Source organism: Montipora capricornis, chromosome 7, assembly GCF_036669925.1.
Source record: "Montipora capricornis isolate CH-2021 chromosome 7, ASM3666992v2, whole genome shotgun sequence".
NCBI classification, from domain to species: domain Eukaryota; kingdom Metazoa; phylum Cnidaria; class Anthozoa; order Scleractinia; family Acroporidae; genus Montipora; species Montipora capricornis.
Window position 1 is genome coordinate 26,281,202 of NC_090889.1, and position 21,908 is coordinate 26,303,109.

Sequence of the window (21,908 nt, forward strand, 5' to 3'; positions counted from 1 at the left end):
TACAAGCAATGACTCAGAAACAAGAAATGACTCAGAAACAAGCAAAGACTGTGTTTTCCTGGAAGTTGAGAGTGATAGCTCAGATGAAGCCGATATCCCTCTTGCAAAACTTGCCTCTATAAACAGTTCGAGTGACAGTGACAGCAATGTGCCATTAAGCAAACTTCGCAACACATGATTTGATGGCACCAGGATAAGAAATTTTAAATAATAACAAGTCACTAATTAAACATGGCTTACAAAAGCTGAAAGAGTTAAATAATATTCTCGTTAGTTTTACATGCTTTTGTATCTGGTTAAGAAACAAACCTAACAGTAAATCAGCACCACCACAACTTTATATACAAATGTGGTATAACTGATTACCGGTATATAACAAAAAAATCTTTTATCAGGGGGTGGGTCATGTAAGTTTCAGCCTTCATTTAGGGGTGGGTCAAATAGTTTTGTGCCAAAAGTAAAGGGGTGGGTCATGTGTTTTTTATCTGCCACATTTCGAATTGCTCCCGCCCCCCCCCCCCCCCCCCCCATACTTTTTGACCAGTCCCTTACCCCATGTTTTCTTTTTGGATACCAAGAGTACTTACCAAGATCTACTTTCTCCTTATAGTTTTAAACCAAGAAAAAATATCACTGTATGAGTAAGCATCGCTGATAGGAAACCCAAGTATCTCAAGATGCGCAGAACATGTGCGCAATAGCAATAGTAGGCACCGTCCTTAAAGACACATTAGCTCACATGCCTCAAACAATAATAGCAGTAATAATAATCTTGTTCACAACAACTCAAAGCTCCACCTATTCCACACCAAAGGAGGACATTTTTCTAGAATAAATTTTAAGAATTTTATTTGTAAGAAATTTAACCTTTGAGAAATTCATAATAAAGAAATTATTCCTCTTCGATTCACAATAATAATTAATTAAAACATTTAATACAAGTCTTCAGTATTTCCTGTGCAATTAGTTTATCTTGTTCACTCTCCTTGTCTTCCTCTTTGCTGATTCTTTCAAGACAAACAAACAGTTCATTGGCTTGATGTTTGTGCTCACTGTAATCAGAATTCAGGAAGATTTGGTGAAGTAGTGATATGAACTCAGTTCTCAACTGTGGACAAAGAAAACGAAATTAGGGTAAAGCTAAAAGACACCAACACAGTTCAAGTGTTACAAGATTCTAAGTGCTTTTTTTTGACCAAATCACAGAATGGGCATTCTGTAATTTCGAAATAAAATATTAACAGCATCCTAAATCACATATTTATTTCACCAGTTTGGTAATTCCAAAGGCTCACTTCAAGGCTTGTAGAAAATATCTATACCCTTTTACACTCAAACCTTGATTTCTCAAGTCTTCCTGATGTGTCTGGACTGTTTCTCTGATCCTCATTTTCTCATGAATGTATGGTTAATGAGAAATTGCAAATTTGCATGATTAAGGATGTAGAATACCGTTGTTTTCATCTAAAAGTCTACGTGTTCTTTGAAGTTTGAGTTTGGCACCCTAACCCTTGTTAGAATAAGATAAATAGTTTGGATAATTTAAACACTGATGAAATCTGAAAATATAGGCAGAATTCAATGTTTTATCACAATATTAGTTTTCATCTAAGTGTGGATATGTGAGGGGAACTAACTGGTTCAGATTATCCAGGTATATTAACCCACTGACCCTTCAAATGCCAGAGGACATCCCCCCCTCCCAGTTGATGAGTAACATCATCTGGCATTAGAAAGAGAAAAATCTGTTAGGTAAGTTTCACTCCCAGGAGTCAATGGGTTAAAATCAATATTGTGTCCACTTTGTATTATTTTGTAATATCGAAAAACATGACCACATGGAAACTGAATTTTTTTTTAAATGGTCAGAAAAATCAGTAGCAAGGGTTATTATTCACCTCCGCCCCAGGAGATAGATCTGTTAATTGCCGCAATACAATCTCTATCAGTATGCGCATGTCGGAGGTGTAGAAAAAATCAGATGTGGTCTGAGAAGAAAAGATGTCTGTAAGGAACTTCACTACAGAGTCAGGGCATGATTTGGTGTACTGAAACATTGTGGTAGGATCCTCTGTCAAAGTAAAATAAAGACAAGAAAAACAAAAGTAGTTAAGAAATCAAGTAGATAAAACTTTTCTGCTGTATTTGACCTTACCTGGAAATCACTGAAGTAATACATGTTTACCAACCTTCTCTATTAAGAAGAAACATGACCTTCTCGCTGAGGACTTTGCAAACCCTGCGAGCGGCCAGCACTTTCATCACAATATTACTCTTAGCATCTGCCAACAGAAATAGTTCAGAAACAAACTCAGCATCAACAATGTGGATGTTTAAAGAGAAAATTGAAAATTCAATTGGGTTAGGGTTAGGGTTAGGGGGGTACTTTAGGAATTTCTGGGTGGGGATGTGCCGATGGGACCCTGGAACCCTTAGCCTATACCAGAGCAAGTTTCAGCTGGATTTTGCTACCCTATACTAGAGTAAACTCCCCAAATCACTCCTATCCTAGAGTACGGTAGCTGTTTTCCAGAAACTGAGGTCACTAGTACAGTCTAAAGCAAAGCCAAAACAAAACCTTATACCACAATCACTTCTTTCTTAGAAAAGGATTTATTTATACTTGTCCAGCAATGCCAAGCACGCACGTACGTACGCATTATCAAGACAATAAATTGTTTAATTTAACCAGTATTAATACCACCGATTTCCGTCTGAATCCCGATTTTTGACCGTTAATAATATCCAGTAGCGTTTTATGGTGGTAGATAAAATCTTCAACCAACTGGTCAGTTTCGTGAAAAATGATACCCTCTTCTAGACCCAAACGCTCTGATTTATATACCCTATGCTAGAGTACCCTTCACAGCGGCACATAACTATATAGCCCATATATGGCAATACCCCCCCCCCCCCCCCCCCCAGGGTGACAACTGCTATGAAACGTATTGAAAGGTGAAATGCATGTTCGGAGCCATTGTGTTTGAACATCAACCTAATGTTTGGTTGCATTCTTGCAGCCATAGTCATCATCCTTGCTTATTAGCTCAGTATTATCTAAGAAACCCCCTTTTCCCTTACAGAGAAATTGAGTTGTGCATTTAAAAAATGAATGGGCTATTTTGCCAGTACAGATCTAGAGACTTTTAATATTTACAAACAGGAGATATCCATACCTATAAAGTGCTGGTTGAATGAGAGAACAAGAGGAACAAATGTGTCAACCAGCTGTTCATCTGTTTTGTCATCATCCGATGCATTTTCTATTGCCCCAATGACAAAATCCACAAATGACTGATTTATCTGGTCTGTTCACAAAGTCAATCCTTGAGTTAATAAGAGACCTTTTAACAATGAGCAATAAAACAGCTAAATCGTCACCTTAAGTCAAACAATATGCTAAACTGACCCTTAACATTTTAATTCTTTACTTACCGTAAACTGTAAATGGAACAACTTCTCCAGTAGAAAAGATCATAGTCAACAACAGGGCACAGTGGCACTGCATTACAGTATCTGTGATAAACACATTGCCTACCATTACTCACCAACATATAAAGCACTTTTTGAGCTGGTTAATAAGTTGCAGGATATGATTTAGACATTTTGGTTATAATGACCTGAAGAATACCTGTTTCTCTTGCTTTCAGAAAGCTAAATAATAATAATAATAATAATAATAATAATAATAATAATAATAATAATAATAATAACAATAATAATAATTACAAGCAAATGCTCTGGGTGCGAATCCCACTCTGACCATCCATCTGGATTTGTCTCTCGAGCATTGTCAAAATTAACCCCACCAATCATAAGTGACATGCATCTGTCCTGTTATCGATCATGAATTTTGTCATGTAACATTGTTGAAGTAGCTGTAGATCCACGAGGCAATAGCAGAGGGGTCAAAATTAAGTCAAAACACAAGAAGAACACGAGACAAAAATGCCAGAAACTTCAATTTTTATTCCATCTGATCCGACCAAATTCATAACTTGCCTCGCTCTCTTATTGGCTAATGGAAAAAACAGAGACTTTCTATTGGTTATAAAGTGACAGATCAACGTTTCACAAAACTTTGCATAAATTAAACTCTTTGAAATGCATAAATTATAAATTTATGTGTCTGTCCGCTTATTGACAATAAAAATTAGCCAATGAGCATGCAAGAATTTTGCAGTCATTGTAAAATAAATAATTGATGTAAATATAAATACAATAAATAATATTCAGTCCTCAGCTTAACACTATATCACTCTCCTCTTCTTCAGCAAAACAAGTTTCTAATGTTAAGCAAGCAACTCTGCAACACCTGTTGAAAATAGCCTGGTTTTTCAATTCTACCAACAAGTTAAGATGTCACAAGACTTACCATCTTTCCTGTTCATAATGTCTATGGCTAGTTCTGTAGGCAAGACAGAGCACAACAGCTGTGACAACATCTCCTTCTGCAATCCACAGATGCATCCAAAAATTTCAACTAGTGGTTGACGTAATGTTCGCCTCTCCTCCTGTAGTGGTTTAATAAAACAATTTTTATTTAACTGCTGTGTGCTACTGAAAAAGTCAGATTTAACAAAACGATGACACTCGTTAAGTTTAACAGGCATGATTCAAAAGATATGTACATCTGCCATCCTTAGTGCCAATAAAAGATTGTGTGTGTTAATTCAAATTAAAAAGGATTTACAACAACAATGACTAGCATAAAGAAAATGTAATGTTCGCCTCTCCTCCTGTAGTGGTTTAATAAAACAATTTTTATTTAACTGCTGTGTGCTACTGAAAAAGTCAGATTTAACAAAACGATGACACTCGTTAAGTTTAACAGGCATGATTCAAAAGATATGTACATCTGCCATCCTTAGTGCCAATAAAAGATTGTGTGTGTTAATTCAAATTAAAAAGGATTTACAACAACAATGACTAGCATAAAGAAAATGAATAAGTTTAACAGTCTTACATTAATGACTTGTGCATCAAGTGTTGCTTTATGTCTGTGCAACACAACAGGAACAATTGCAAAGAGGCATGACCAATAATTTATCAATGAGCCAATATCAAAAATACCATAGGACTCTTTTGCATAAGCATTGTTTTTATTTTCTCTTGGAACCTGTAATGATCCCAAGAGAAACTGGAAACAACGCTTATGCAAAATTTTGGAGGGACAAACAAAGAGTATTGTGGTATTTATGATATTGGCTAATTTATTGTCATGGGAGAACACTAACCAAAACACTTTTGTGTTTTTATGGTAAGACTTTCTGTTTAGTATATTCATAACTATTACAAATTTTCTTTATAATTAATAATAATAATAATTATTATTCCTGTCATTATCATTGCAAATCCATCCCTATTAATATTTACACCACAGTATTAAATCTTCTCACACTGGAGATGGCAGACTTATATGCTGAAACATGTCATTTATAATACATTTAAGAGGGTTTAGGTTAATAAATTAAAGTTCTTTCATCCAGATGAAGAAAAAAAAAATGTCAGTTTGATCAAACCCTTAACCCATTGACTCCCACAGGTTCCCCACTGACGAGCAAAATCGTCTGGCGTTAGACAGAGTAATTAGACAGTGAGTGATTAACACTTTGAACCGGTCATACTTAGCATATTACTCTGTCTAACGCCAGACGATTTTACTCGTCAATGGGGAACCCCCATGAGTCAATGGGTTAGTCCCATTAACCCTTTGACAACTGAACCCGCCATACTTAGCAGCAATTATATCCCTAGTAATGATATACATCATTGTAAAAAAAATATCTGAGGCAAAAGTTTACTTCTATGCTCAAGCTTATATTTAAATACAAAAAAAAAAAAACCAAGTGTGTGCCAATAAATTATTGTTACGTTTTGAAAAAGCTACTCAAATGTAAAATTGCCAACTTAAAAGCTCAGCTTTGCCTTTTTTGAAGTGAAGTGAAGTGAAGTGAAGCTATTAGTCTCTCCCCTTGGGGCTTTTCAGGACTAAGTTACAATACTTTGTGGGGGACTTTAGCTAGACTGCTTGTTACGAAGATTACAATTAATTTAAGGAAGTGAAAGATGCACTCATCCAGATAAGGTCACACAACAACACCGTTTGTTAGTCCCCCACGAAAACAGCCACTGTCAATCGTCTTTATTTTTCACTATTTGATTTGTTATTTGAGACCAAAAAAGGATATCACGACAGACCCCTAGCAAGTAGAATGCTTACCATTTGAAAGTAAATTACAAGCATATTAATGTATTCAAAGTCATCCATTCTCAGAACAGCACGACAGATTTCAGGGTCTGCATCCAGCTAAAATATTAGCAAACAAATAATTATTCTCGTTTACAGAAGAGGGGCAATAAAATTAATAATGTATTGATTAATTAGTGGAATATTTCATTTTGTTCTAGGTAAGTTAATATGGAGTGGGACATTATAATATTTAAGTTCAAAAGTCTAAAATGTAAATCTGCCTTGTAGAGAATTTCAACTGACCAAGATAGTAAGCAAGTCTTTGAGAAGCTTGTGAATAATTTCCTTGTCTTCATGTACAGCCCAGGTCCTTTGCTGTGAATCTTCTTTGTGCCCTGTTAACTCATCAAGAATTCTGATGAGCTGCTGACCATCATGAGATTGAAGCAAAGCATCTTCATCTTCACTGCGAAATTCCTGAATATGGTTAAATAACCCTTGCTTAACATAATGTAATTATTCTTATATTAGTTAGATTTTCAATCATGATTTAAAACCTGAAACAGAAGCAATATTAAATAACATTGCTAAGGGTTCGTACTCTTTGAAGCTCTTCAAATTCCATGACTTTCCATAAATTATTTTCTTTTTCTATGACCTTCTCTAGCTTTCCATGAACTTAAAGTGCTACTATGATCAAATTTTTATCACTTGAATTTTTAGCTTTATCACATAAAATTCCAGGAAAGGCTAAAAATGCCCCTTACCGTTTGGAAATATCAGCATTGGTTCCAGAGATATTTATGTTTGAAAAATGTGTAAAATATGCAAATGAGACAGCTGATGATGTCAATCACTCAACTCAATATAACACCAGGTATATAAATAGAATAGAACTCAGTTGGCTAATAGTTCTACAGGCAACACATCTACGGCTGTAAAGAAATTGGTTCCCATGGCAACACACTCTTATCCAGTCCCTCCGACTTGATTTTAATATTTTGCTGATCTGAAGGTCTCGCCTCTATTTTTTGTATAGGGTCAAACTATATATCATATTATCATATTTGAGTTATTTGAGATTGAGTTTTTTGTTATTTAATATTGCCTTTCAGTTTTGAGGCCTCAAAAGTTCTCAGAACGACTGAGTCTGCTGCAGAAGCTCCTGCCCCTTCACTTTATTGCGAAAATAACTGCACTTTGTTGCATCTTAGTCACAGATGAATGCACTCCAATACTGAGTGAAGAATTGTCGCGGTGACTATCACCTAGTGTGTCCCCGCCTATATTAATCCGTACTTTGGATTATTATGAAGGTTTCATTCAGCTCAGTATCTTGTGTTGTAACCATGAATTTTACTAGCATTTTGACACAAACCCTAACCCTAACTGTGAAGGAGGCCTTTATGCCATAAATGAATAAATCTCAAAACTTGAAGACAATAAACGGTATCCACCATGAGAAGGCCTAACAGATTTATCAAAGGTTGGGCATTATGTGTTCTTGTCATGTTCTAGCAAAAAATGTTAAATTATCTTAGTATACAATGTGATTTTGTTTTTCATTCATGTGTCTTATAGGCACTGCCCCAAACCAATAAGCTAAAGGAAAAGTAGGGATAAATCAAGTTGAAATAAACTTGTTCTAGCTGCTGAATTGATAGATAATGCCTTAATTTTGCTGTTACACCAGTTTTACGAGATTAAAGAAATATGACTGAGATTACTCTCAAGTCAACATTATTCTTATTTTTAGTAATGGCATGTTTTAATTACCACCGACCTTTTGATGAGCAAGATCCTTTAATATCTGTGCCATAACATCTGATATGCTTGGGATGGAATCTTGTATGTGAGACAACAATGTATCCACTGCGATACAGGACTTGTCATAACTTAAACCTGTACTGTAAAAAAACACCTTCTTGTTTGTAGGGTTAGTAATTGTGAAGAAGAGCTCCCCAAAAAACCTGTCAGCCGACTGTCGGTCAACAGTCGGCCGACAGTCGGCCGACTGTTGCCCAACTGTCGGCCGACTGTTGGGAGACTGTTGGCCGACAGTTGGGCAACAGTCGGCCGACTGTCGGCCAACAGTCGGCCGACTGTTGCCCAACTGTCGGCCGACAGTTTGTGTTATGTTTGAGGCCAAAGTGTTGGCTGACTGTCGGCCAACAGTCGGCCGACAGTCGGTGACCTGTTGGCAACCTGTCGATAACGTGTCGGTAACCTGTCGGCGGGACAAACTAAAATGATCGTAAGCAATACTTGGCTAGCGATACTTGCCCACATTGTAAACATCATTCATACATACATGACATACCATAAGAGGCTGCGTTGCATTGGTTTGTCTCCTCGACTGTCTCCTCTACTAACTATGTATTGATACATAGCTTATGGTTTTCAGAGTTTTTAGCAGAGTTTTCGATTAAATTATCTTCCAATGCGATTCTTAGATTGTCTGGTGTGTTGTAAATTACGCAAGTGATATATGCTATACTCATCTGATAACAACTGATAACAGTTGATTGGTAAGTAGGTGAAGTCTGTCGAGTCATACATCACCATTACGGAATGTCACATTAACTGCTCGTTTTTTCCACAATTTTTCTTTTTTCTTAACTGATCGGTAACCTGTTGGTTAGCTGTCGGTAGACTGTCGGTAAGCTGTCGGTCAACTGTCGGCCGACAGGATTTTTGGGGAGCTCTTCTTCACAATTACCCACTAGGTAATCATGTGGTTTTGAGTTCAATTTGGAATTCATTTTCACAAGCGAACTTTTTGAAAACCTAACAAAAAAAAAACATCTGTTGAGAAAATAGCAGTAGACAAAATGCTGACTGTATCCTTTTTCCCCTGGTGAAATTAACATGAAGATTGAATAAAACAGAAACAAGGAAAATATCAATAATTTGCACATCATTCCCTTACTTGATTCGTAATAATTCCAACAATTCTACAGCAAGTCCAGTTCGTACTTTAACAGGTTGAAGATTAGTTCTCTGAGGGATGGCAGGTACTGATGGGGAAGGCTGATTTTCTTCAGAAACTGCACCTAAAAAAGTTAAGAAAATCACAGTAGACAAAATGCCGACTGTAGAGTTAGGGTTAACCTTTCTCCCAGGTGAAAATTACATGACCATGAAATAAATCAAATGCACAATAATCTTTTTAGATCAATTTTTTTTGCACGAGCCTTAATAACATGCCTGATAATTTTAGTCTACTTGGTAATGACTTTGAGTCCCACAGTATTTTTGAATCCTTAAAAAAAGATGTGCCCTTCATTTAACATGTAACCCCACAGGGGTAATAGTTTTTGGGTACAGGGCTGGCGTAGTGGTAAGAGCACTCACCTCCCACCAATGTGGCCCAGGTTCAATTCCCAGACTCGGCGTGAAATGTGGGTAGAGTTTATTGGTTAATAGGTTTTTCTCTGGGTACTTCGGTTTTCCCCTCTCTCCACAAAAACCAACATTTGATTTGATTTGCCTTCATTTGTTGATTTCATTTTGCAGTGTCCCCAATAAGTGCTTATGCACTAGAAGACTTGACACTTAAAAACATTTCCTTTCCTTTCCTTTCCACTTCATCTCTTGATAGCAAATTGAATAAGATTTTAAATCAAAGTGGCTATGAGCCACTGCACTCCGAAAATGAATTATGACAGGTGAAAATGTGAAACTCTTCTTCTCAAGGGTCATTACTAAACCATAAAACACCAAAACAGCGACAAGAAACACCAGAACACAATGTATGACCCCACCATACATTTTGAAAACTTGGTTTCCCTGAAATAATGAATAGTCTCTTAATAATATTCATTGATTTTGCATATTTTTGGCAGCTGTGTAATAATAGTATGGTCTAGTAGTTTGGCACTCAAGAAAGGTGTATCTAAATCGAGCAAGCAAAAATTATGTACCGTAAGACAGTTTTTCGTCCCTGCTCCAAGACTGCCCTTACTCCCCTCATTATTGCCTCACAAAACCCCTATGTACATGTTACATGTGAAATCATGTTTGGCCTTTGAACCGATTGCTTTGTTAAAAAAAACACATTTTCTGAGAGCTTTCATAAACTGTAACCACCAGCATATTAAACTCTTTAGCCTGCTTATTTGCTCAAAATACAATAAGCTGGAGGCCCTGGCCAGGTGCCCGGGGAATTTTGCTCAATCACCTGAAGACAAATGTTAGTCACCTCAGGCGACCAGGAGCCAGTTGCTCGAAGCCTGGTTAGTGCTAACCGTTGGTTAAGAGGTGTGAAAACCTATAGCTTTCCGTAGTATTTAACGCTGGTTAGCACTAACCATGCTTCGAGCAACCCGGGTTAGGTGCCATTAGAGCACAGTCTTGGAGTTAAAAATTAGAAAGAACAAAATCCGAGGATGTACCACATGACTACCAGTAGCATTTTAAACGCTTACTATGCAAGAAAACTGTTTTACCAGTCACAGCAGGAACAGCAGGTGCTGCTCGTCTCTTTTTACCCTCCTTCTTGCTTCTTTGAGGTGGTAAAGGAGGTGCTGGGCGTCTGGGTTGTGCTGGTGGCTCCTCATGAAATGATGTGGTTTGCAGACTCCCATAATCGAAATCAGATCCTACTGCACTTGTGGTGGTGGCCTTAGAAGACAGGAGATGGGTTCGACGTTCTAATAATGTTCTAGAACAAGGAAAGATGCATTAGACTGTGTTGTGAAATTTCTTATTTGTAATATCTTACATGGATTTTTTAAAATAAAATGATGGTGGTTATAGCATCCAACTTCCATAAAACACTAATCACAATTTCTTAAAATATAGCTGCATTGTTAAAGCAGAAAATAGCACTGACAACCAAAACCCACCAAAGGATAAATATTTGATAAAGATTGTCCTGAATAGAAAAAAAAGTTGAAAAAGTTATCCTGAAAAGAGAACAATAATTATTGCAAGTGGCCACAAAAATGAGTGGCACTAAACATGCCAAATTATGACTAAATTTGTAACACAAAATGTAATGTTTCGGTCAATGCCCTAAACTCTACTGTTAATTTATTGGGTGTGTTGTGTACAAAATAAATTTCTACATTTTGGGCCAGGGTTTCTAACCCTAACAGCTTTTCTCATGTAATTCCTGCTTATTAGCATCAGAACAACATCATTAACATAAGAAAAGCAGTGAGGTTTCTATCAAAGCAAGGTCAACTCCAGCCTCACTTTCATTCAAAGGCCAGGTAACTAAGCACACAACTTTAAAATAGTCTATTAACCATTTCCCTCCTGAGAGAGACTTTCAAGGATGTTGCCTATTATTGTTATTGTGCATTCATTTTGCGCATCTCGAGATACTCAGATTTCCTATTGGTGGTGCTTATACAGGGATATTTTTGCGGGGCTCAAAACTATGCGGAGAAAGCAGAACTTAGCAAGTGCTCTTGGAAACCAAAAGAAAACTGGGGGTAAAACCATGCATTTTTCAGTAATAATTAAATTAAGCTTCAATTTCGAAAAGAATGCCATACATTCCTTTGTATTTTAGAGCTTTTTACAAATTAATATTGTTGATTAATTATCAATTTTCTTTTTGGATTTCAAGAACACTTGTTAAAGATCTGTTTTCCCGCGTATTCAGTAAACCACGCAAAAATACTTTGAATCAGTAGGCACCATCCTTAATCTGACACCAAACAAAGCCCATTTCCGAGTTGTTGCATGCCTCAGTTTCAAAGCAAGTCCTGGTGCACAACCATTCAAATGTAAATGAGTTGCGTATTCTTATGCAAATCAAACTCACTTCCCTTCCAATAGTTGAGCGCCAAGACTCACTTTGAAACCCGAGACAAACAGCAACTAGGAAATGGCCTACTATTTTTACATGACAGTGGGGTTGCTTTATGGGGAAATGGGTTAAGCAATAAAAAATGTTCAGTGTGCATCGACTTAATTACTTGCAAAATTGCAGATCCCGTTCCCTGGCACTTGGCGTTTGACCACATTAATTAAATTAATAAAAATAATACCTTAAATTAATTCTTTGAGCATGAGAATAGACACCTCCACAACTAGCAGCTTGATCATGGATTACTTCTATAGATGTATCTATCGAATCAAGAAGTGCTTGTATCTCGTATGGATCAGCCTACAGAACAAATGGGAGTGAAACGAAGTCCTAGGTCTACTTACTTGTAAAAGCATGCTTGTGGTACACAATGAAACAGTTAGCTTAAACAACGAGGGTCTGTTTCAAAAATAGAAACAAATCATGACGTTTCCTTTATAAATACCGTTTGTTGATCAACAGCCTCCATATAACACGCAGGAACAAGACCAACTGAACCATTTTGAGACCGCACTTTCCACCAGTTGGAGTCATGGTACTTGATAAGAGAAAAGAGTTCTCCAGCACGCACTTGCAAAACCCCCTTGTCCCTCCCATAGTAATCATATAATGATCTATACATGTCATATTTTTAAAACGCAAAACTGAAAAAAATAGAAAATATTCTTCTCACAAGGCTGACGCCATAATAACAAGATTCCAGGCTACCCACAAGTCATAGTGTGTGTTTAATGTGGAGTGAACTGGGTCAGAGAAAGTAATTTTTGTGCTTACCCACAGGCTCCTCAAGCTGAAAATAGGTGGTGTATGCGACAGTTTGTGTATATAGAGAATTGTATGGGAAAATCACCTATCGTAAAAAAAATTGTGTAAATAACTATCTCATTTGAAATAAAGTTTTCCTACCTCAAATGTGTGACCAACTTGTCTCTTTTGCCGAGTTTTGAGCCATTCTGACGCCGTTTACTGAAGTGATCCGGAAGGCCGTTACTGAAATAATAGGAAGGCGGGTAACTCCATCCATCGCCGGCCACACCTCACTCCACAAATCGTTTTCTCCTCAACAGGAAAATTCCCGAATCGCAATAAAAACAACAGTTCCATAAAGCCCAATAAATTTCACTCCAAATGCGTGTGTTTCGGCGGCCGAAAGACTCGTGACGAACGAAAACTTTGCCTTAAAATTCACCTCTTCGGCTTTCCTCAGAGGCTTGTGACCGGGCAGTCAACAACGGAAACTCGCAAGGTGGTTTCACCCTCAACTCTGATTGGTCCATTTGAATTTGACCGCGCGCTGGCAACACGACCGTTGTTGACTGCCCGGTCACAAGTCAACAACGGTCGTGTTGCCAGCGCGCGTTCAAATTCAAATGAACCAATCAGAGTTGAGGCTGAAACCATCTTGCGAGTTTCCGTTGTTGACTGCCCGGTCACAAGCCTCTGAGGAAAGCCGAAGAGGTGAATTTTAAGGCAAAGTTTTCGTTCGTCACGAGTCTTTCGGCCGCCGAAACACACGTATTTGGAGTGAAATTTATTGGGCCTTATGGAACTGTTGTTTTTATTGCGATTCGGGACTTTTCCTGTTGAGGAGTAAACGATTTGTGGAGTGAGGTCTGGCCGGCGATGGATGGAGTTACCGGCCTTCCTATTATTTCAGTAACGGCCTTCCGGATCACTTCACTAAACGGCTTCAGAATGGCTCAAGACCCGGCAAAAGAGACAAGTTGGTCACACATTTGAGGTAGGAAAACTTTATTTCAAATGAGATAGTTATTTACACAATTTTTTTTACGATCGGTGATTTTCCCATACAATTCTCTATATACACAAACTGTCGCATACACCACCTATTTTCAGCTTGGGGAGCCTGTGGCTTACCTTGTGCTTACCGGCTTTCCGGTTCGGGTTCTCGATGACAATCCGTGGGTGGCAGGATAGGTCCGCAAGGCGTGCCTAGCGTTACTTCTGAACAGCTTAAAATGCAGGCTCGGGATTCGATCAAAATCGCCAAAATGCACGTGTCGAACATGAAAGGGAAGAAATGAATCACAATTTGTGAACGTTTTGACTACCTTTGGGGTTTTGGGTTCTCCTGAAGCGTTTTCTAATTGAAAATCCAAAGTTACCTCCTTCGTGTTAGGTAAAAACGTAAACAACCCAAAAATAAATTGCCTTATTTTGGGTAATTTACACGGTGTCCACAATAAGGAAGGTCACAATAACAATAATACTAATTGTGGCGATGAGACCCCAAGAAACCACCGGGCTTATAAGAGGTTGGAGTTCCAGGAAAATCATGCTTTAGGATAACAAGATTATAATTCCAATTTCCTTTCCTTTCTTCATAATTTTCTTCTTGTTGATCAAAAAAAAAATTGACACCAGGTTACATTTTCGATATAAATCTCAAAAATACACGTGAAGGAAAATACACGTGGTTTTGTATGGAGTTCTAACGAAGCGTTTTCTTGTTGGAAATCGAAAGTTTGGTAATGCAAACAACAATCTAAGAAGAGTCCTAAAAATAACTTGCCTTTTTTGGTAATTCGATCAATCAAATTTACATGGTACGTGTGTCCACAAGCTTCCAGGAAAAAAAAAACATTGGTCAGGATACCAAGAACATAATTTCATTTTTTTTCCCTTTCTTCAGGGTCCAGGGTACTCGCGAACCAGTAAACAACTCCTTTACGTTTTTTTTTAATCACTGAAGTTGTGTTCTATTAGAAGTTAACGGAAGCTTGAAACAGCTGAAAAGCTTTTTTTGAGCGTGTGAGCAGCATGACCTGGCAAAGCGCAGGGCTCGTGTGGCATAATATTACGTCATTCTTCGGAGTTTCGCAGAAAAATGTCAAGCGTTTGATGAATTATTGTTCAGTTATAGTGCATTTTTCGTAGCAACTTTCAGAAATATCTTTAAGATTCCGTTCAAATCTCGGAAGCTCCAAAGAGGAATTCGAATGTTCATTTCAGTCTCGTGGATACTCGTCATGCGTGACATAGCGACACTTCAAAGGCTGCCTAAAACGCCCGCCTAGTAAGTTAGCTGTGCCATGCTGATGAGGCCCGGCAAGGGCGAAACAGCTGTCCACGGCTGCTAATTGACTGGGTGAAATGGTTGTGTGCGTGCGTGATGTGTTGGCCAAACCGGGTTGGTGTTAGCGCTTGTCACCTTGCTTTTTTATCAGTTTGTACCATGACCATTTATGATTGTCATGTGACTCGGTCCTATTGCAAAGTTTCGTGAATTACGCCCAAAAAGTTTCGGGACTTTCAAGAAGTGCCTACCAGGATTTTAAGCTTCGCTCAAACGACTTTCAATAATTTCGAGAAAATGTGTCTTGAAACTGTGTGCAAAGTTGAAATAAATCCTCTGTAGCGGGTTCATAATCTCATAAACTTTTCCAGTTGGGTAGCCATGAATCACCCTGCGAGCAGAGCCCTTCTCTAAAATAGCAGAATTCTCTAAAATATAATGCTAGTAAGCTTTGGAATTCATTGACTGAATTCATTAGGGCTTCACCCACAATTCAAAGCTTCAACTCTGCCATCAGAAGTCTAGACTTTTACACTTTTAGCTCTTTTTTTAGTAATAATATTATTTTTAATTGCATTAGTTTTACTTGTGAAATTAGTCTTGGAGGTATTAGCATGTATATGCTATCTTAAATTCGAGATGAAAGAAAGTTTTTGTATTGTATTGTAGCCTCTAAAACTCACCAGAGGGCAAGATAGAGAGGCTCTGCAGAAATTGTCAATTTTTTTTAGTCGCCACAGCCCAAGTTTCTGGGCTACAGACAAACCCGTTTAGGCAGTGCATGCATCATATTTTTGACAAGGCAAAGGTCAAAATAGAGCCTTCAATACGAAAATCAATATGGTGACTAGGAGTGCGATAGAGACTTGGCTTGGGTTTGAAACTGTCGCCAAGCAACGGCTTGCCCATACTCAGTTAAGACTTGACACAATTTCTGCAGAGTCCTTTCTTTCTAGTAGAATGAAGAAAGGCTCTGCAGGCAGGGTGGCCATGAATCTGCTCCAGATCATTTTTTAGACAAATGAAGGGGTTTGGTTCTAAAAGACATGGAGGTGCTGTGTGGGTGGAGAGTGAAACAAGAAAATTTTATCAAGCAAGTTGCTAATGGTAAATTTCCAACCGTGAGAATGATTTGTGAGTCAACGAGTGTAAGTCCTTTGTTGGCTCCTCAGTCAACAGTTTTGAAGTTTTGGCAAAATATGACAAGTCAGGATTGCCCTAAAGCATGTTTATTTGAATTGTTACAAACACAATAATTATTGAATACAGTCATGGACAATAAAAGTGGAAAAGGCTTAATCTAGGGCAGCAGCTCCAGAAATAATTTCAATCAACTCTTTTGTGATGACAGCTTGGCGTGTTCGGTTGTAAGTAAGCGTCAGCTTGTCAATCATTTCACCTGGAGGTACAAAAAAATATTAACTTCCACGATATCGTTTCTTTAAAAAAATTAAAATTCATGAATACATTAGCAATGGATAATTTGTCTTGTGTTGATAAATCTACAACAAGCATTGCGTTGGAAAAATTCCACACAGCAGTTCACTGTTCTTGAACTTTTTTGTCAGCTACTGACGGTATAAGAATGCTTTCCAGTGCACAAGACAGATAACAGTGCTAAGGCTTTCAAAGGGTATTTGAATGCAAAAAGCCTTGAGATGGTAGTGTATTCAGCTGGTCAATCTTAATGAAGTCATAATAGTACATGTGCCACCAACAACAACTCTTCAACAACTCTTGTTGTTCTCTTCAACAACTCTTCAACTATCACGCTGTTTCAGCAAAGAAGACTACACAGACTGTTCATACAGTAAAAGAAATTCACACATCGAATTTGATATCTACCGTATTTACCCGTGTATAACTCGATCCCATGTATAAGTCGACCCCCCATTTTTGATGGCAAAAAAAGCAATTTCTTAATTTCTTTGCTAAATGTTCATGGGATATTAATCTTGCATTCTTCGATTTCTGGAACTGTGGATTCACAAAAAATTAAGGGCCTCAAGCGCTTAATAGTTTTGTGGTTCAGCGGTTGTTGTATGTCCGGGCATTTTGTCCTTGAATTTCGAAAAAGTTCTCAGAAAATCGAACATGTAAACCTCAAACTAACCTGTTTCGTTGTTCAAGGATAAAGGGCTTTAGAGGATAAGCACAACATCACAGAAGCAGGAGTCAATCTTTGAAAATAACTTCAAAAACGATGCGAAATGTGCAAGGTTTAATTGGTGCCTGACTTATAATTTCTCACATGACAAACGAAACAAAACTCATAAACCAAACAATACAAAGTTTGCAAAAGCATTTAAATCATCCAGGTTTGTATAAAGAATAAAAAACAATCATTACCAACCAGCATTTTCAGGCAACACGAGTGACGATCATGCTTGCACGCAAACATGAGGAATTGTGCCAGGTTACTAAGCCGTTGAAGGATCGCGTTTTATTTGAAGAAACAAGAATGTTTTTTAGAGCTTTCCGCCTTTGGAAAACGAAAATTTCCAGTGTCTATTTCATATTTGTGCTTGTGAGTATCTTCAAAATTTAAAGTAAAACAAATCCTTTTTCATTTCAACTGGAATTGCTTAATTACATTCATTTTGAAGTCTTTCGTCATTCATTTTGAAGTATTTCGTCCACTGCGTTCGTTATGCCCAACGACCACATTATGATGTTTATTTTGAATAAATTATTTAGCTGGAACTTGGCTCGAAATCTTTGACCCATGTATAAGTCGAGGGCGATTTTTGGAGCTTCTTTTGAGGCCATAAAAGGTCGACTTATACACGGGTAAATACGGTATTTTGACAATTTACCTGCATTTTTGCTGGCACTATCCATGGCTGTCATGCGTGAGCTTTGCTCACTACAAGCTCCTTCTTTCATGCCATAAAAAAGAAGACTGGCTAAGGAAAACTCTGAATAGTTCTTTATAACATCAGAATCTAGGTCGTCATAGGTACTAAGCACCTCTGAAAAACCAAAAGTGAAGAAGTATAGAATTACATTTAAACCACTGCCCTCGTTGTTTGCAATTTAGACAAGGTACATTGTACATGCACATTAATAAGTATTTTACAGAAGCAGCCTGACCTCCTGAAGCAGCATTAAGTGTATCAAATGAGAGAAGTGGCTTTGTAAGTGTCTTGTATGATACCACTGACCTGAAAGAATAATGTTTAAGACACCAGTGTTCTACAATTTGTTAGTGTTTTGAATTTGAAAGTCAATTAAGGGTGCGTTTTTTTGGGGAAATCCGAAAACGGATTCTTGAATCCAAAAATGGATCCTGAATCCAAAGTATCTACTCTTGAGGAAGATACTTTGGGTAAAATCTAAATCCGGATTTTTGAGATCCACCACTTCAGTGTTTTTGTGGGAAGGGATTTGAGACAACAGTTACTGTACATGACAATTTAGCCCAACTGTTTGTTTCGCGCGATACGATCAAAGACAAGAAAAGTTCGAAAACCGATAGGTTTCCTGGAAATTTCACACCAAAAATTACACTAAAAGTTTCTTGACAGCAATAAGAATATTACCACCTTTCCTACAGATAAAAAAGTAAATGGCAAAACTAGCCTGTGTACCGGTAATCGATTTGTATCTTAGCACACACGTTTTTTGTTATGTCTTTTCATTGATCGCTAAGGTATTTTCTTTTTTGGTGGCATTTTTACTGAAGAATTTCCCCAAAACAAACCAGTTAACTTGTTTTTTTTTGTTTTTCAACTTGCACGCAACTCTGGAAAATAATCCTTTTTCGGATTTTGCGTTTCTTTGATGTTGAAGAATCCATTGATCTGAGATCACTAATCCGTTTTTGGATTCTCCCAAAAAAACACCCCTTTAGGATGTTCGCGCTAATTGTTCGTGCGCAACATTTCTGTGCAGGTAACGCGACTGTAATATGTCACGCATTACTTTGAGCGGTTTGAAAACCTTTGTAAAAACTGTGGACGATAAGTCTTGCACAGCGCTGAATCAGAGAAAATCGTGATCAGTCAAAATTGATTAAAAAATATTTATGAAAGTCAAGTAGACTACTGCACGACTGATTTTCGCATTGTTTTATCAGTCGTGAACTAGTCTACCTAGCTTTTACAAATATTTTTCAAGCATTAGTTAAAATAACATGGCAACAAAAACACTGGGGGATAGTGCGGACCAGTGTGGACACAACCAGCGATTAAATTTTACAAAAACCACACTCCAGAAGATGAACATGACGGCAATGAAGAGATATTATACAAAACACTCACCAAATGAAGATGAAGCCAGCTTAAAACTTCGTTGCTATGCTCGAGAAAGTTTTTTTTTTTTGGTGAAAACCTTTTATTCCTTTAACGATCGATCCTTTCTTTGGTTCCAGTCCTTCCCTGACAGGTCACGCAAAAGCGTGACAAAGGAAATTTTCCAAGTTTTGATCATTGGTGACCCCTATTTTTTTAATCATGAATCACTTACTTTACTTACTATCTACAAAATATAATGAAATGAAAAAATTCCCACCGTAAGAAGTTATCTTTTTTTAACATTTTCTTTCCTCGTGCCATCGAATTCCGGTAGTGGTTGCAGCGCATAGAGCGTACGAAAATGCTCTTCGAGGATGAACTCTACTGTTTACGACAACCCTAGCTGCATGCAATTATCTAAAAATCCCACTACTAAAAACCTATGCACGGAAACCTTCACTGTAACAGTTTACTTTTATGATTTTCAATGGATGAGCAGATGAGGCTACATCTCGCTATTATGACCGATTTCTCGAAATTAAGGCAGTTTTCCTATGCCATTTTCTCCGACACAAAGTCGGTGACCCCCATTTTTTTTTTCATTATTGGAGTAAGTACCTTATGACCTAACTTTAGGCGAGAGAAAATCTCGCTGTAGGAAGATTTTGGCGCGAACGTCCTTAAGCCGACAAAATTAATAATGTTAACATCACGACCCTAAATTACAATTACTTCACTGTCAAAAACACAAACTCACTTAAACCAGTTGTAGTACATCTCCCCCATATCAAACTGAAACCCACTGTCTAAGATCTCCTGTGCTATAAAAGTAGCTTCACAAAACTGTGGAGGCTTTTTGCCAATTTCAGAAAAACTCATCATCAACTTGTCAGCTGGAAAAAAAAAACAATTAAAACACCAAAAATTTTCTATCAAGTAAATGTAATGATTCCTTTTCAAATTTAAAAAAATGATTGTTTTGTATTCTTGACAGACACTTGCAAAAACTGTTGCATTGTCATCAAAATTTGATTAAAGGGGAACCATGAAGCAAAATCTTTACTTTTTTGGTTAGATATGACAACTTTACACTGACTTTAAGGTTACTGCTTACCTTTTGGGGTGCCTTACGGGAAAACCATCGTAAGCGCATTATTTTCTGTAAAACTCCAGCAAACTATACATCACCGAAAAGGCAATAAAATGAAGAATCCGAATACATGAATGTATTGATTGCAGACTCAACCGCATTGACTACAAATAAATGGCGAACTCAACACTCGGTAAAGTGAAGATACCCTGCAGATGTATTCCCGTGTCAAACTGTATGGGACGTCTGAGGTGTTGACAAGTGCTGACATCTCATAACACCTTGGGGGATTAACATTTTAGTCATGCAAAACACAAAATTTGCAATAACTCTGCAAGAAAAAAACCTTTTGAAATAATTTCTTTTTTAGAATAAAAGTAAATATAATGAGCTATCTTATGGTGGCTTTTTAAAATTTTGCAAAATTTGAGACCGAAAAGGTTAGCAGTAAACTTAAACTAACCACATGTATGCTTACCGTGTGTCCTTTGGAAGAGTTGGCGTGATTTTTCCCCACATGCCACAATTTTTGCATTTTCATCTTCTTTTTCTGTCAATGCAGCTTTCACAGCTTTGACCAGGTTAGAGTGGATTCCACCACACAGTCCTCGATCTGATGATAGCACCACAATCAGCTTGTTTGGCTTTGCTTTATCTGCATCACTTGGTTGGATCTCTACCTTATCACACAAGGCTAAAGAAAATCAAATTTAATATAACTGTAGGTAAACTCATTGACACTAAATGTACTGCTCACAAGAAAATTGAAGAAAACAGCATATTAAATTTAAATGTGGAAATATTTTTGGCAACATAGATCACATATATTTTTCCCTGTATTTTCCTGTATTTTCCTGAGGTCAATTCCCATAATTAATATTTTAACAGACAAACTGATTGGAGATTCCAAAGGAAAGCAATTATACAAGACCAATTTACTTCTCACCACCATATATATACCTGAGGCACCTGCGCCATAAACCCTTGCAGGTCGCAACTCTTTTTCAGCTCTACCAAACTTTGCGGCTGACACCATCTTCATTGATTTGGTGATCTTCTGGATGTTCTTTACACTCCTCAATCGCAAAGAAACTAAAATAATGAAAAACCTTAGCTTGTTGCAAGTCATAACATAGAGGGAAAATAATATTTTCTTAAGTGTACATTTTTACACACAGGGAAGGTCTAACTAAAGCTTAACACAATGCTATTCAACACTTTTGAATGTTTGTGCGTTTGATATCGATCGACCTTCAGCTCAATGATGCAAACTTTTAACTTACTATCTTTTAGCGTTGCCATATTTCTCACTGTAGGGCTGTAAAAGGGAAAGTACAGAAAACAACATTTCAAACATAAAAACCATTTGACAGCAAAAAGAGCTTTTAAATATCCTTACCATGACGTTGGCCGAAAAACGGGGCCACGGAGGAAGATCCCATTCGCCGCCATTTTGAGTGCCTTTTCCAACAGGGTCACGTGAGTTTTAGTTAACCCGCTGACCAGGTAAGACCACAACCTCGTTCCCAGGG

The 21,908-nt window shown here is 37.5% G+C and overlaps 2 protein-coding genes across 3 annotated transcripts; both read right to left on the reverse strand.

Moving 5' to 3' along the window:
* Positions 1 to 821: 821 nt before the first annotated feature.
* On the reverse strand, positions 822 to 12,737 carry LOC138056657 (NCK-interacting protein with SH3 domain-like). 2 transcript variants are annotated; one of them, XM_068902517.1, is made up of 13 exons: positions 12,460 to 12,737; positions 12,196 to 12,314; positions 10,642 to 10,856; positions 9,123 to 9,246; positions 7,977 to 8,100; positions 6,497 to 6,670; positions 6,224 to 6,310; positions 4,376 to 4,514; positions 3,436 to 3,516; positions 3,177 to 3,308; positions 2,190 to 2,282; positions 1,899 to 2,071; positions 822 to 1,108 (listed from the first exon to the last, which is right to left on the reverse strand). In XM_068902517.1, exons 1-13 carry the CDS (start codon positions 12,634 to 12,636, stop codon positions 920 to 922), a joined length of 1,827 nt encoding a protein of 608 aa, XP_068758618.1. In that variant the 5' UTR covers positions 12,637 to 12,737; the 3' UTR covers positions 822 to 919. The 2 variants fall into 2 exon arrangements, with proteins under 2 accessions (XP_068758618.1, XP_068758619.1); XM_068902518.1 differs by lacking the exon at positions 1,899 to 2,071.
* Positions 12,738 to 16,264: 3,527 nt separating this feature from the next.
* On the reverse strand, positions 16,265 to 21,889 carry LOC138056665 (ATP synthase subunit gamma, mitochondrial-like). Its single transcript, XM_068902525.1, has 8 exons — positions 21,776 to 21,889; positions 21,660 to 21,694; positions 21,337 to 21,468; positions 20,855 to 21,070; positions 20,044 to 20,179; positions 18,145 to 18,215; positions 17,868 to 18,023; positions 16,265 to 16,450 (listed from the first exon to the last, which is right to left on the reverse strand). Exons 1-8 carry the CDS (start codon positions 21,826 to 21,828, stop codon positions 16,347 to 16,349), a joined length of 903 nt encoding a protein of 300 aa, XP_068758626.1. The 5' UTR covers positions 21,829 to 21,889; the 3' UTR covers positions 16,265 to 16,346.
* Between the last annotated feature and the right edge of the window lie 19 nt (positions 21,890 to 21,908).

What these genes read in the sequence shown, in the direction of transcription:
- LOC138056657 (XM_068902517.1), bottom strand. Translation starts at nt 12,636, where the DNA reads ATGTATAGATCATTATATGATTACTATGGGAGGGACAAGGGGGTTTTG. An exon ending in TGCTGTTCCTGCTGTGACTG is followed by an intron (nt 9,247 to 10,641) that starts GTAAAACAGTTT and finishes TAACTTTTTTAG; the next exon opens with GTGCAGTTTCTGAAGAAAAT. An exon ending in TTGTAATTTACTTTCAAATG is followed by an intron (nt 4,515 to 6,223) that starts GTAAGCATTCTA and finishes AAACCACTACAG; the next exon opens with GAGGAGAGGCGAACATTACG.
- LOC138056665 (XM_068902525.1), bottom strand. Translation starts at nt 21,828, where the DNA reads ATGGCGGCGAATGGGATCTTCCTCCGTGGCCCCGTTTTTCGGCCAACG. An exon ending in TTATGGCGCAGGTGCCTCAG is followed by an intron (nt 21,071 to 21,336) that starts GTATATATATGG and finishes GATTTTCTTTAG; the next exon opens with CCTTGTGTGATAAGGTAGAG. An exon ending in ATGTACTACAACTGGTTTAA is followed by an intron (nt 18,216 to 20,043) that starts GTGAGTTTGTGT and finishes TTATTCTTTCAG; the next exon opens with GTCAGTGGTATCATACAAGA.